Source organism: Belonocnema kinseyi, chromosome 3, assembly GCF_010883055.1.
Source record: "Belonocnema kinseyi isolate 2016_QV_RU_SX_M_011 chromosome 3, B_treatae_v1, whole genome shotgun sequence".
Lineage (NCBI taxonomy): Eukaryota > Metazoa > Arthropoda > Insecta > Hymenoptera > Cynipidae > Belonocnema > Belonocnema kinseyi.
Genome location: NC_046659.1, coordinates 122,993,915 through 123,008,071, shown reverse-complemented (window position 1 = coordinate 123,008,071; position 14,157 = coordinate 122,993,915). Strand labels below are relative to the sequence as shown.

The following is a 14,157-nucleotide window of genomic DNA, read 5'->3' as shown; positions in this document are numbered from 1 at the left end:
GTTCATCCCGACTGCATTAATCTTAAAAATTTTTGATAAATCGATATGTGAGTAACAAAAAACTAAAACTGAAAGAATTAATCAAGAAATTTGTTTTTAAATTGGGCTGTCGTAAATTAAGAAAATTTTAAATCTTCATAGTTCCCAATTTTGTATTTATATACTTTTTAATTCGAATTTTTAAATTATTCAAACGTGAACTCTTCTCAAGTTCTTTTTGTGTTACTGCTTGAATTAATTGCATATCAATTACAATAATGTTACTAAAGTCTCATTGACATTAATTAAAATTACACACTTAGTGCCAAATTAAAAAATCCCCTTTTCTCAAAAAAAGCTTCAAGTTTGAAATGAAAAGAACCTAAACTCGATGCCATTTTTATAAATATACCCTTATCAACATGATACGATAAGATTAAATATAAACTATAGCTCTATATAATTATACTATGTTCTCTATACATGGTATTTACAAAAACACGTGTTTTTACAAATGTTAACGACAAACTAAACAGTTTGTTAGTACGTTCGTTCTCGAGTTGTCAGTCCTATTTCGATTTATTGCACAAAAAAGTTACGAAGTGCATATTTTAGTCCGGTCTGTATAGTGGGATTTTGGGAACAAATTCGATTAGAAGAACCTGAAAATTAAAGATTCAATTTAATGAAAAAATTGTAAGTACGGAGGTGATTTCATTTACTTCTTTGACTTACATATTCCATCATAGAGGAACTATCACATCTTTTTTTGGTTAATCTCCAATGTAATCCTAATTTGTTATAGAGCCTGCTGTTCTCCCATTCCAATAATTTGTTCAGCGAGTGCTGTGTCTATTAAAAAATAATACAAATTAAAAATGTATATTAAAAGTAGAAGTCTCTAAAAATTCTAATATGTAGATCTATAAAGAAAATATATTTACCCGTTTACTTAAACATATAACAGGCCATAAGGAACATCCTAGTGTGCAGCAACAACAGACGCAGCCGCAAAATAGCCACTTGACATTTACAGGTAGAGTTTTTTTAAGGACACTGTTGACTCGCATTACCGTTGCTTTAAATTCTTCTGGTGCTACACGAGATACCAATCCATTTGGAAATTCTGATTCGAATCGATTGCTGAGCCCAAACCTGCATAAATATAGAAACAGAAATATCTCATGTCAAAAATTTCAGAAAACTGTATTATATTTGTCGTAGGTAATTATGAAAATTAAGTTTGTAGCTAAAAATCTCTGGAATTACTTAAATGCAGGAGTTTAGGAAGACATTTCTGTACACTCCTAGAGCGTTTCAGGTATTTAGAAAAATCTCAAATTAAAGCATAGAATCAGTCTTTAAGGGCATGCGACACAGTGGAATTCCTACATTACCAACCTCTTTTTTCTATTGAACAAAATTTTTTTTTGTACCATGGAACTTTTTTTGTAAATCAAATATCGAACTCAAAATTTCAGGAGAGCATTAGAAGACATTATCCTACGTTTATGTACTGCATTTGAATCGAAATTTGGCAAAAAATTTCAGAAATAATTTTTTTTTTAAATTCCGATTCAAATCCAGTACATAAACGTAGAATAATGTCTTCTTATGCTCTCCTCAAATTTTGAGTTCGATATTTCATTTACCAAAAAAGTTCTATGGTTCACAAAAAAATTTTGTTCAATAGAAAAAAGAGGTTGGTAATGTAGGAATCCCACTGTGTCGCATGCCCTTAATTCGTTTTATAATTCACTTCGAGTTTAAAATATTAAAATCCATCAAACTAAGCATAATTAAAACATTTTTTTATGTGATTTGCAATCGCTGCTAGACGAGTAAAATTTGTATAATAAACCATTGTTATTAAATATTTTTCATTAATTTTATAAGCAGAATTTTTGCTTCTTGAAAGTACAATTATTCTACAAAGTGCTTACTGCTGTAGCAAATAAAAAAAAATTATACACAAACTTAAGTCGCCAATTAGCTTTTTATAAATGTATTTTTGTATTTGATGCTTTAGTTTTTCTAGTATTTAATGGATCAGAGTTGTAATAATATAAATGAGGCATTCCACACAATATTTGTCAACAAATTTTTATTCACGCGTAAAATATTTGTTTTCTTGTTTAACACCCAAAAATATTCAATACATATTTTTTTATTCCAATATGACTCAATTTCAATTTCTTATACTGCAATATTAAACAAAGATATGAAAATTCATACAGAAGATAAAATGTGGGCCTTTTCCTCAACTTTTGAAAAAAGTATACTGAAATCCACTTTATTTATTTAATAACATTAATAAAATATTTATAAACAAATGGATTTTTTTCAATTTGAACCCGTTTTTTTTTAACAGTGGACTAAACGTTTTTCTTGACCTGGTAAAAATTTGGGAGTGGGTAGCCAAATACTTTCGAAGCAATGAATTTTCGAATAGAGGCTCACGCGCGCATAGTGTACCGCAGCGCGACTCGCTCGGACTGTGGCTCGACTGCCTACGCCCTACGCGACAAGTAAAACACAACCATCCACTTGATAAATCGTACATTTTTATGTTGTTAATTTAACACATTAAAAATGTATTGCTATTCAAAAATTCATTGCTTCGAAAGTATGTGACTACCCACTCCCAAATTCTTACCAGATGAAGAAAAACGTTTAGTCCACTCCTTAAAACACAAAAAAAAACAGGTCCAAATTGAAAAAAAAAACTATTTGTTTACAAATATTTGATTTATATTATTAGATAAATAATTAAAATGGATTTTAATATACTTTATTCCAAAGTTGAGGAAAAGGCCCACATTTTATCTTCCGTATAAATTTTCATATCTTTGTTTAACATTACAGTATAAGCAATTGCAAAAAGGTACGTTTTTATGAACATAAAAATTGTTTTAAAAAAATGTCTAAAAAACTTTGCGTGCCATATCGAAATAAAAAAATACGTGTCGAGTATTTTTGAGTGTGAAACAAGACAAAAATATTTTCGTGGAAAACAATTTTTGGTGGCAAATATTGTACAATTTTACCATAGCAATCAACTTTAATATATTTTAATTTTAAATTCTAAATGAATTAGAGTTCGATTCTAACGTCACATTCAATATTTTCAATTCTTAATTTGTTTTAATACGGAGCAATTAGGTATTAAATATCGCATTTTTTGCAGCAATTCTAACCCTACACCAAAATATGTATATTTTTGTAAAATGATTTTAATAACAATTGTTCCGTTGGTCTCAAAATGAGTTTTGTGTTTTTTCTTTTCTTTTTACGTAAAATCTTCCATTCTTATTCAATCTTCATGTTGTAATGCCCTTAATCTATTCCTGGAAAAATTATCTATGAATCTCTTTGGTACCTCTTTTATTTTAATATTTATATTTACGAATTATGCAATTATTAATGTTATAAATAATGTTTTCCCCAAGTCAAATTTTTTCAATAAAGAAGTTCCAAGGATATTTGTAGAGAATATTTCAAGGAATAAAATAAGGGCACGACTGAAAAATAACGAAAAATAAAATATCAAACACTGTAAAATCCACGAAAAATAAAATTTCCAAACAATAAAATTTCTGAACAAGGATCAAATATCCGAAGTAGAAAATTTCCGTTTGTAAATAATTAAAATTTTTTAAAATAAATTTAACTTATTTATTAAAAATGGAATAATCAAATATTTTTATGACAAAAAATGATTTTTAATAGGGGCAACTAAAAAATCCGAGAATAATAAAATTTCCAGCACTGTAAAATTCTCGAATGATAAAATCTTTGAATAATAAAATTCCAGAATTGGAAAATTGATATTGTTATTTTAAATCCAAACTATAATTTTAGAACCTTTAGACATTGAAAATAATTTTTTAAACATTTGATTATTGCATTTTTAATAAATAAATAATATTTATACAAAATTGTTTAAGTGCTTGAATTAGGGCGTTTTCTAGTTCGGATATTTTATAATTCGAAAATTTTCTGTCGTGAATTGTATTATACGAGAATTGTTCAATTCGGTAATATTATTAACGGTTCGGGAGTTTTTCAATTTGGGATTTTTATTATTCGGACTTTTGATTATTGGGGAATTTTTCAATTCGTGAATTTTATTATTCTGGAATTTTCCAATTTGGGTATTTTACACTGTCGGGAATTCGATTTTTCGGGAAATTTCAATCGTCCCTTTTAATGTTTGAAGTTTAAAAAACTATTGTTTGAATTTAAAATAAAAATAATAAATATTGAGACAAAAAATTGTATCTAGAAATATTTTTTTCCAATTATCGTTATTTCAAATTCAAACTTTAAAAATAGTATAAAAAAATTGATTCTTGTATTTTTGATAAATAAATAAAATTTCTTCAAATCATCTTTGAATGGTTTAAATTCGGGAATTTTACATTTTCGGGAGTTTTATTTTCCGACATTTTCCGTTCGTCCCAATATAAGCTCTACAACCTTAGGATTAAATAAGAATATCAACTTTGACCTAAAAGTGCAAACCTTAAATAGCTATTGTTAAATCAATCTTTTCAACATGAAATATTATTTTCTAAAGTTCGCCTTCAGTTGTGTTCCAAACATAGTTACAATTAACAATGGGAATATTTATTTCGATTTTATAAATCATTGTTAGCAATGTACACTTTAGAATTTTGAGATAACTGTAGAACATCCTTAAAATTCAATACATATTAACATTCAATACTTTCAATAAAATATATTTTCCTGAGATTAGTGAAAATGATAAAAAGAAGTTTTATTTAAATACAAGTAGAAATCCAGTACTATACATTTATTTTTGCAAATGAAAAACCATACTTATTTAATTCAATATTTTAAACAAATTTAAGCATGTTGGAAAAGATTCCCTGACTTTCCCTGGTCTACTAACTTCTCTTCCCTGACCTACAAAATTCCCTGACATTTGCAGGTTTTCCACGTGAGTAGACACTCTGAAAGACAAAAGGACAAGTCTTGGAATAACGTATACTTTCAAGAAGAAAATATTGTTTATAAAATGAATTCAAAATATTGAATAAAAATTGTTTATTCAACAAATTTGATTGATTGTGTAACGATAACAAATCGCTTTGTAAGAAATCTGTCAAATTATACTAGTTTAATGTATTTTAATTAAGTACAAAATGAATTTGAGAAAAAAAAAGACTAATTCCACACTTAAATTTGAGACTTTTCTAAACACTCAAAGTGTTCTAGGAAGTTAGAGGAAGGGAAATGTCCGAATCTGATTCTGTATTTTAAATAAGGACCATTTTTGGTGGAAAAAAAAACGAAATGGGTTATATACCCCACAGAATGAAAATAATATAAAAGTTCTTGAGATTTAGGACACCATTTGAATACTTGATACCCAAAATTATTTACATAAAGTTAAAAATAAGAGAAACATGAGCCATGAGGAAAAACCCACTCCCAAACAGGAAACTTTTTAGGCGAACAAAGAAAGCTGACCACGACAAAACACATGTCCTTGAATTTTTTTATTTTCTCGTCTTCAGGAAGTTTATATTCGAGATGTACGAAATGGTCGGGCGAGAATAAAAACTATATTGATTCAGAAGTAAGCAAAAAGGTTTTAATCTTACACTGTCATGTTGCCACCACCACGAATTATTATAGGATCCGGCACCATGGTCACATAATGTTCCTCCAGATTTTGTTCATTCACTTCCTCCTCCTCGTAAATAGCGTCAAAATCTGCCATCACGAAGAACGAGTTTTACCTCCAGGAAAACACGGTGAAACACTTTCTCCAACTTTGTCAAATAAAAGCACAAAGAGGTTTGACGAACTTCTCAGTCTGCCCGATTTGCAGAAATCACGCTAAAAGTGAGTGGGTGTTCATAGCCTTAAACAAGGCACCCACAAACCATACATCGTTTCCTCCACTTTTTTTCGTGTAAAAAACGAGAACCATCCACAACACCGCAGAGGGAAGATACAACACCATCCGCGAAACAACACCAACAAGCCATACGAATAACGAGTTCAACTGGAGTACTTAAATTGCACTCCAGCATGCACTTGCACTCGATTGTGCGTTGCGCACAGTTGCGCACTGACTCAGTGCTGCCAGCATAACACACAAAAAATGAACTAAGTTCTACCAACATTTATCCATGAATAAACAAAAACAATCAACAATCTGACAATTTGCAGATTAAAGCGGTTAAATATTGATTTCTTACACGATTATTCACCGTAGACTATTTTGAGGTGTTAACGTGTGAATAAACTCGGAGTTGTAAGTATATTAATTCGCAAACGTCTTATCTAGTGCGTAGTGTATTATTCTAACCTTCAAATTCAAGTTTTCCAGATTTAAAAAATTTTGTTGACACGGTTTTTACAATTTATTAGAGGGTAACGCGGGTTATCAAAATAAGATCTTCCGGGCAAAAATATTTTCTTCAATTTCAGATTTGGTAGAATAAACAAATTAAAAAATAATCAATAGAGTTGAAGGAATAAAAAGTTTGTCATGAATAATCGGTTATTTCTAAACTAGCTACTGTTTTACAAAGGATTGTTGGTAAAATGATGAAAACTTTATAATGAAGAATATTTTTTTCGTGGGTGTTCGATCTACCATTGATGAGACGATTTTTGGAAAAACTTTCAACCGGGGGTGTAACTCAGTGGTAGAGTGTCCGCTTCGCATGCGGAAAGTCCTGGGTTCAAATCCCAGCTCCTCCATAAAATTTAACTTTTTTGCACATTTTTTTTACTTAAAACATAAAGCTGAGAGCGTAAATGTACCAAAAAATTGGTAGATATATTTTTTCGTTAAATACTTGTTATGTATTAATATAGTCCAACATAATTTTTTTTTTAATTTTTCAGACTTCATCGAGCTAGAAATAGACCCACTTTTTATATATTCAAAAATATATATTTACAGGTCGCTCTGAAGCACTTTTATGCATAAAATTGGTGTTTTATATGGTGGTTAATTGTGGGCTTATGTGGATTGTATAAGAAGTTAACTAAAATGATGAAACTTTATCCAACAAATAAATTTTTAACAAAGGAGTTCACATTTTAACTAATTAGTTGAATTTTTAACAAAAAAGCGGCTTTTTTACGAAGAAGCTTAACTTTAAAAAAAGGGCGAATTTTGAAAACAAAAATAGCTACTTTTTCAATCAAGGAGATGAATTTTCAACTTGTATACTAAAGGGAAGATATAGTATGGAGAGGATGTTAAAAAATAAAAAATAAAGCTGTGAAAAAAAAATAAATTTATTTTCAAAGTGTAATAAAAATTAGAGTATTTTTTGCGTTACAAATTTTTCTCGTGAGCGCATTCTTCGACTTTCAATCACACAAAAAAAAATGAAAATTACAATTTTTCATCAATTTTCTCATGTGATTTATCAATAAATATTCAATATTAGGTTTAAAAATACACTAAAAATAACCATTTAGCAATTATTATTCCGGCGAAATTGATTAAAAAAATAATTTCCTTTTGTAGGTCAGGATTTGAGAAATAAGGATGTGTTCTAAAAAAATTGTAACATATAAAATAACTATAATTTTTATTTTCTGACATATAGAAAGTATCTCAGAATTTTGACAAGCCATGTAAAGAATGTTTAGAAGTATAAATGTGCTCTTATATCTAACTTGCATGGAAAATTGTAATTTTTATATTACATACAAACACTAAATATATTTTTTTTAATGTACAAAAAAATAATATTTTGTCGCCATAGATTTACCAACAATTTTACGCAGAAAAGATGTATACAGTCTTCATATATCTGTGATTGAAAAATGAAAAACTCACGATAACACCATTCTCGGCATAAAATTGCTTTGAGGAATCACTAAATATATATATTTTTAAATATATCACATTTTTTTGTCCTTTTCTAGTTCGGAGGAACATGTCGCCCTAGAGATGTGCTTAACCATTTCCTTTGTTTTTGAAAATTTTGAAATCTTATTATTTTTAGACTCAGTATAGTGTTAAGGTCTGAGCTATCGAAATTATTAACTAAAATGCGAACGTTAAATAAAACGTATAATTGCATTACTCTATGTATTTTTTTTTTTGCATTGTTATAAGTGAAAATAATGTTAACTTCGTAGCCATATTTTATACGGATAACCTAAATTCACTTTGAGAAAAAATATAATTTTTCAAACATGTTTAACCTTCAAAGTAACCATCGGAATATTACTCGAAAATCAATAATTTTGGAATGACGCGTCCGAACTTGAATTTTACTCTTCAAAAAAGTCAAAAAGTTTTCATCCGATTTACGATTTTTTTTTTAAATTGTAAGTAAATAATTTTTTAAGTTCAAAATTGTGCGACTGGATTCATTTTTTTGTCTTAGACTTTGATCAATTTTAATGTTAAATAATATTTCTTTTATGCAGTAACAATTTTTAATTCTAAAATTTTAGATGTTTTGACTTTGAAACATTCAATTTAGTTTTCAATTTAAAATTTTCAAATTGTGATAAGAAATGATAGAATATCAATTCCTTTAAATTCTTATTATAATTTCGAGATTCTTCAAGAACAAATTAAACTTTTTATTTTCTAACGCTTGGAATTTGACACGAGCTTCTGATTAAAAATTTAAATTTCAAATTATTTCATTTTAAACGTTTTTCTTTAGAAAGCTCAAAAGTTCCATTCCTTTTCATTACATTCGAAATATTGTCATTTTTTCACAATATTACCTAATCTAAAGTTTTTTTATTTGAAAAGTTTTCAATTCCAAATTATTAATTATTGTTCACAAAAATCTTTAAATCCCTATTTTTTTTAATGTGTTTAATAAAGGATAGATTTTAAAAATGTTGGTAATGTTGTTAAATAACAATTATGTGACGTGAAAGCGCGCTTCGCACGTGTGCATTTCCTATTAGTCTCTAATATGATTTTAAAACAAAAAAAAACAAAAAAATACATTTTTTTATAGAAAATCGATTAAAAAAATGTACTAAAATTTAAATGTTTAATTTTGATTACATGTAAGGAACAACATTTTTAATAATTATGTTAGATTTCATCACAGCAGATAAACGAAAAATATATAAATTTAACTTCATGAAATGCAATTTTTTTCTCTATATACATAAAATGAAAAATAAATTATTAGTGGGTGAGTCTATAATGATAGTGGAATATGTATGACTGATAATTTTCCGCACTTGAAAGTTTAAAAATGGAAGTATAAAATCAGTTAACAGTGATAAAACGCTGCTTTTTATCAGTTATGTCATATTGACTGAAGTTCTAACTTTAACATAACATTATTATTATTCTGAAATTTTACTAAAACTAAAGTAAAGGTTCTTACTTTACAAGAATTTTTATTAAATTTCCTGATTTCATTGACTTTGCTGCAAAAGGTAAAAGTTTCTTTAATTAGATAAGTATTAATTTATTTCATTTTTACATTTTTGAGTTTTTTATTCCACATCTGTCCACAGTGTCTGTAATATTTGGAATTCGTAAAAGTTACGCAAGAATTAAATTTTTCTAATAATAACAGTATATTTTAGAATAGGTGCTTAAACTAATTCTTTTTTAAATTCTACATGCTTTTTCAGATTTACACGTAATTGACATGGCTAGTTCGCAGACTTTTGATCCCACAGGTGAGGACCTAGTTAATAATCATATAACTATATCTAATTACCCAAATTATCTTTCAAATTTCTAGGATATAAAAATAAAAGCATACGAAATTTAAACGACATAGTTTTCAGTATTCCAGACTTAACACCAAAAAGGCTCCCAAACAGGGGAAATAGGGTGATTTTTAGCGAAAATAGTAAATAATATAATAAAATTAATATAGATACCATATTCCTAAGATTACAAGTCAAAATATATTGTATTTATAACATTATAGTTTTAATTTGTAAGAAAAAAATTAATTGTTAACAAAAGAGTTTCGTTTTCATGCTAAGAATCAAATCACAGATGAATATTTAAACCAAAAAGGCGAATTAAAAAAAAAAAGAGTTGAATTTTCAATCAAAAACGAGGTTTTCGTCACAAAAGAAAAAAATGCAACCAAATTGTTGAATTTCAAGCAAAAAAATTAAAATATAACATGACAATATTAAAAAACAGTTGAATTTAATTAAAAATGGAATAGTTAAATCTCCAGTTTAAAAAATTAATTTTCAACCAAAGAGTTGAACCTTTAAGAAACAAAAAATGGATTTTTAACCAATTAGTTCAATTTTCAACCAGATAGTTGAATTTTCACCCAAAAAATACTTTAATTGAAAATAAAAATACATTTCAATTCAACCAAAAGGGGCGAATTTAAAATAGTTCACAATAGTTGAAACAGATGACATTTTAATCGAAAAGTTGATTTTTTAACCAAAGCAGATGAATTCTAAAAAAAGGCAAATTTTTAATTAAAAAAGATTTTTCAATCAAGAAAGAAGAAGAATTTCAAGAAAATTTAAAAAAAATATAAATTTCAGAAAAAATGCCAATTTTCAACAAAAAAAGATTTTACAGTCAATAAAAAGAAAAAAATTCAACCAAATTGTTGAATTTTCAAGCTAAACATACCCTTTTTGTACAAAACCGTGAAGTTTTAAAAGCGGAAATATGAATTTTTAACAGTAAAGTTAATTTTCTACCAAATAGTTTAATTTTCAATTACAATAGTGGAATTTTCAACGCAAAAAGATGAATTTTCAACCAAAATTGAAAGTTAAATTTTCCGTTTAAAAAAATTAATTTTTAACTAAAGAGGTGAATTTTCAACCAAACAATGAAATTTTAACAAAGTAGTTGAACTTTTACCTAGCTAGTTGAATTTTCCACTAAAAAAGATTTTTACCTAAAATAAAAAAAGTTTGAATTCAACCAAAAGTGAAATTAGGTATTTTTACTTCAACCGTCAGCTAACTTCACAAATAGTTTTCACGAAGATATTAGCAAAATAGGGCAAAAATGGACCGATTTCCATGGATTTGGTCCCTTGTTTTCCCCTCAGCAGTCAACGAATTGAAGTTAGCTGATGATTAAAGTTAAAATACCTAATAGTTAAATTTCCATTTTAAAAAATCGATTTTCAACCAGAGTTGAATCCTTCAGCCAAAAAAATAAATTCGTAACAAATTAGTTCATCTTTCAACCAGATATTTGAACTTCTATCCAAAGAAGATTTTAATTTTTAAAAAACTCCATTGAATTAAACTAAAAAACATGTATTTAAATTAGTTCATAAAAGTTGAAACAGATTAAAAGTCAACCAAAACGTTGCATTTTCAAACAAAATAGATGAATTCCCAAACCAAAAAGGCAAATTCTTAATTCAAAAAGATTTTTCAAAAAAGAAAACAAATTTCCACTAAATTTTGAAATATTCAAGCCAAAAACACGATTTTTTGTACAAAATATTTGAATTTTCAACGAAATAATTCAATTTTTAACCAAAAAGGATGGATTCTGAACCGAAAATATAATAGGAGACTTTCCACTTTGAAAAAATTAACTTTCAACCAAAAGTTTGTGACTTTAATCCAATAGGACGAATTTTATCAAAACAGTTGACTTTTCAACCAAAAAAGTTGACTTTGGAACGAAAAAGATAATAGTAGAATTTTTATTTTTAAATAATTCACTTTGAAGAAAAAAAGAAACTCTCGGGGATGAAATATATTGCTTTTCTTTTAGAGGAAATTAGGCGATATGTAGTTTTGCGATTTGAAAAAAAAAAACATTTTTTTACGCAGTTATGCGTATTAGAATTTTTGGCTTTGTTTTTAAAAAAAAACCCCCATTTTTTCTTTAAACTTAAATAACTTTGGACGGTTTTTCTGAAAATACTAAAAGTATATTTTCTCAGAAGTCCTTCACTTATATTTTTTGCCAATTTTTTGTTGCATTTATACTTTCATGAGGAAAATAACTTCAGACTTTTAGGCGGGCTAAATAACTTTTGTGGCCAGAAGAATTTTTTTTTTCATAAAATCGAATTCTTGCATTTTTCTTAGAAACAACAATAGATACGAAAAAATGTTTAGAAAATATTTTGCACAGTTAAGAGAGTTCTACAAAAAGTTCTTTTACTCATTTATGATATCATGCACGATTTCCGAGAAAAATACAAAAATTCAATTTTCATAAGCAAAAAAAGTCTCTTGATCTCAAGCTTTTTATGTGGGTTTAGCCCACATAAAACGTATAAAATATCTTATTTATATAAACAAAGAATTGTAAAAATATTAATAAAAGTAGGAAATGTATAAATTTTTTTTAAATTTCTCGTGGATTTCGAAAGAAGGCGATAAACTCTACCAGAATCTGGAAAGAAATCTGAAATATCTTTATTAGGTCAAAATTTATTTAAGTTTCAAGACAAAATTGTGGTTTATTTGAAAAACGAAGCCAAAAAATTCAAATACGCATAACTTCGTAAAAAAAATGTTGTTTACAAATCGAAAAAATACATATCGCCTAATTTCCTGTAAAAAAGCAACAAATTTTGTCCCCGAGAGATTCTACAACTTCAAGTGTAGAACCTGCCTGATTTGAAATGGATTCGATCTAGGAATTCTATAAAAGAGAGGGAAAGAAGGGAATAGTGTGAAGTCTGATATTCTAGTAAATGCCTTATAAAACTGTTTATTCTAGAACATCAGCACATTCGTTACAATCCTCTAAAAGGAGAATGGGTTTTGATATCACCACATAGAATGAAACGACCTTGGGGAGGGCATGTGGAACCATTAGAAGATGATGATCTTCCAGAATATGATCCATCCAATCCACTATGTCCGGGAAATACTAGAGCGAATGGCGAGGTCTTGATTTAAATTATTTTTTATCGTTCTGTAATAACTGTTGTGTTCTATAACAAAACATCAATATTGTATATTTTATTTTTATCATTCTGCTTAGCTGACTCCGAAGTACGAAAAAACATTTTGCTTCGATAACGATTTTCCTGCCTTGTTGGAAGACGCTCCAAGTCCACCGAAATCTGACGACCCATTATTTTGCATGGATTCGGCAAGAGGAAAATGCAAAGTGATGTGCTTTCATCCTAAATCTAACGTCACTATAGCCCTTATGAAAACGAGCGAAATAGTTGAAGTCATCAAACAGTGAGTTTGCTGCTTTTTATGTTATTCAGAGTCTCCTGGGTTTCTTAGGAAAAAATTTTAATTTCCAGGTTTTCCATGTGAATAAATCAAGTTCTTCCAGTTTTCATTTTTTATAAACCATGAAATAATCATGTTATACATATGCAAAAAATAAGCTATTCTATTTTTTATTGACTCACAATTGTTGTACTGTTGTTAATTATTAAAATGTTTAGTAATATAAATTATTAACAAATTATTGACTTTCAGGAAATAGTAAATGCTGCTTTTAAGGTTATTTTAGAATTCAATCATATTTTTCATATTGTCACTTAGCCCCAACTTATGATGTCAAACATTTCGAACTTCAAAATAAAATTTGCAACTCACTAACAAATTTTAAATAATTAATATTGAAACCTTGTAAACTATGTGAAATTTTTGTGATCTTTTCACATCTTCTTAAATGTTTAAAATGTTTCTGAAATATTTTAAAGCCATTTGAAATATTTTAAAGTGTTGTCTAATATTTTGAAATCTTTGAAATTTCATGAACATGCCTTTGTAAAATGTTTTGAATCTTTATAAAATCTTTGAAACCCTTAAAATCTTAATGAGATTTTTTAAATCTTTTGAGATCTTTTGAAATCTTCTTAATTGTTTTCAAACTATTGGGAGTTTTTAAAATCTCGTGTACACGCCTTTCCGAAATATTTAAAATCATCCTTTGAAATCCTTATAAGACCTTTAAAATCTTTCGAAATTGTCTAAAATCTTTTGAAATCTTCTGAAACATTTGAAATCATCCTAAAATATTTTAAAACACCTTTAGAAATCTTTGAAACCTGACGTGCATGCCTTGTGAAATCTTTGAAATCCTTGAAATATTTGTGAGATCTTGTAAATCTAATGAAATCTTTGACATCTGATGTACACGACTTTGTGAAATCTTCTAAAATCTTTCGAAATGTTCTGGAATCTTTTGAAATCTTCTAAAATCTTTTGAAGTCTTTGAAATCTTTGAAATCGTTGAAATGTGATGTACAT

General features: G+C 27.6%; 2 protein-coding genes and 1 non-coding gene across 4 annotated transcripts in view; 2 read left to right on the top strand and 1 right to left on the bottom strand.

The window, feature by feature from the left end:
* Positions 1-512: 512 nt before the first annotated feature.
* LOC117170346 (cysteine-rich hydrophobic domain-containing protein 2) lies at positions 513-6,060 on the bottom strand. Its single transcript, XM_033357086.1, has 4 exons — positions 5,610-6,060; positions 924-1,134; positions 715-831; positions 513-641 (listed from the first exon to the last, which is right to left on the bottom strand). Exons 1-4 carry the CDS (start codon positions 5,726-5,728, stop codon positions 591-593), a joined length of 498 nt encoding a protein of 165 aa, XP_033212977.1. The 5' UTR covers positions 5,729-6,060; the 3' UTR covers positions 513-590.
* A 36-nt stretch (positions 6,061-6,096) lies between these two features.
* The window catches only part of LOC117170344 (probable galactose-1-phosphate uridylyltransferase), a 10,580-nt gene continuing 2,519 nt past the window's right edge, over positions 6,097-14,157 (top strand). The window contains exons 1-4 of one of the 2 annotated variants that reach the window (XM_033357082.1): positions 6,097-6,268; positions 9,601-9,648; positions 12,659-12,828; positions 12,926-13,131. In XM_033357082.1, the coding sequence (XP_033212973.1) occupies positions 9,618-9,648; positions 12,659-12,828; positions 12,926-13,131 (407 nt within the window). In that variant the 5' untranslated portion in view covers positions 6,097-6,268; positions 9,601-9,617. Of the gene's footprint in view, positions 6,269-9,285; positions 9,400-9,600; positions 9,649-12,658; positions 12,829-12,925; positions 13,132-14,157 lie in introns of those variants that run through there. The other variant, XM_033357083.1, reaches the window with a different exon arrangement.
* Positions 6,649-6,720, top strand: Trnaa-cgc. Its single transcript has one exon. It is a non-coding gene; the product is annotated as a tRNA-Ala (tRNA).

Coding starts and splice junctions, on each gene's coding strand:
- LOC117170346 (XM_033357086.1), bottom strand. CDS start 5,728: ATGGCAGATTTTGACGCTATTTACGAGGAGGAGGAAGTGAATGAACAA. Junction 832..923: donor TTATATGTTTAAGTAAACGG/GTAAATATATTT, acceptor ATTTTTTAATAG/ACACAGCACTCGCTGAACAA. Junction 642..714: donor GTTCCTCTATGATGGAATAT/GTAAGTCAAAGA, acceptor TTTAATTTTCAG/GTTCTTCTAATCGAATTTGT.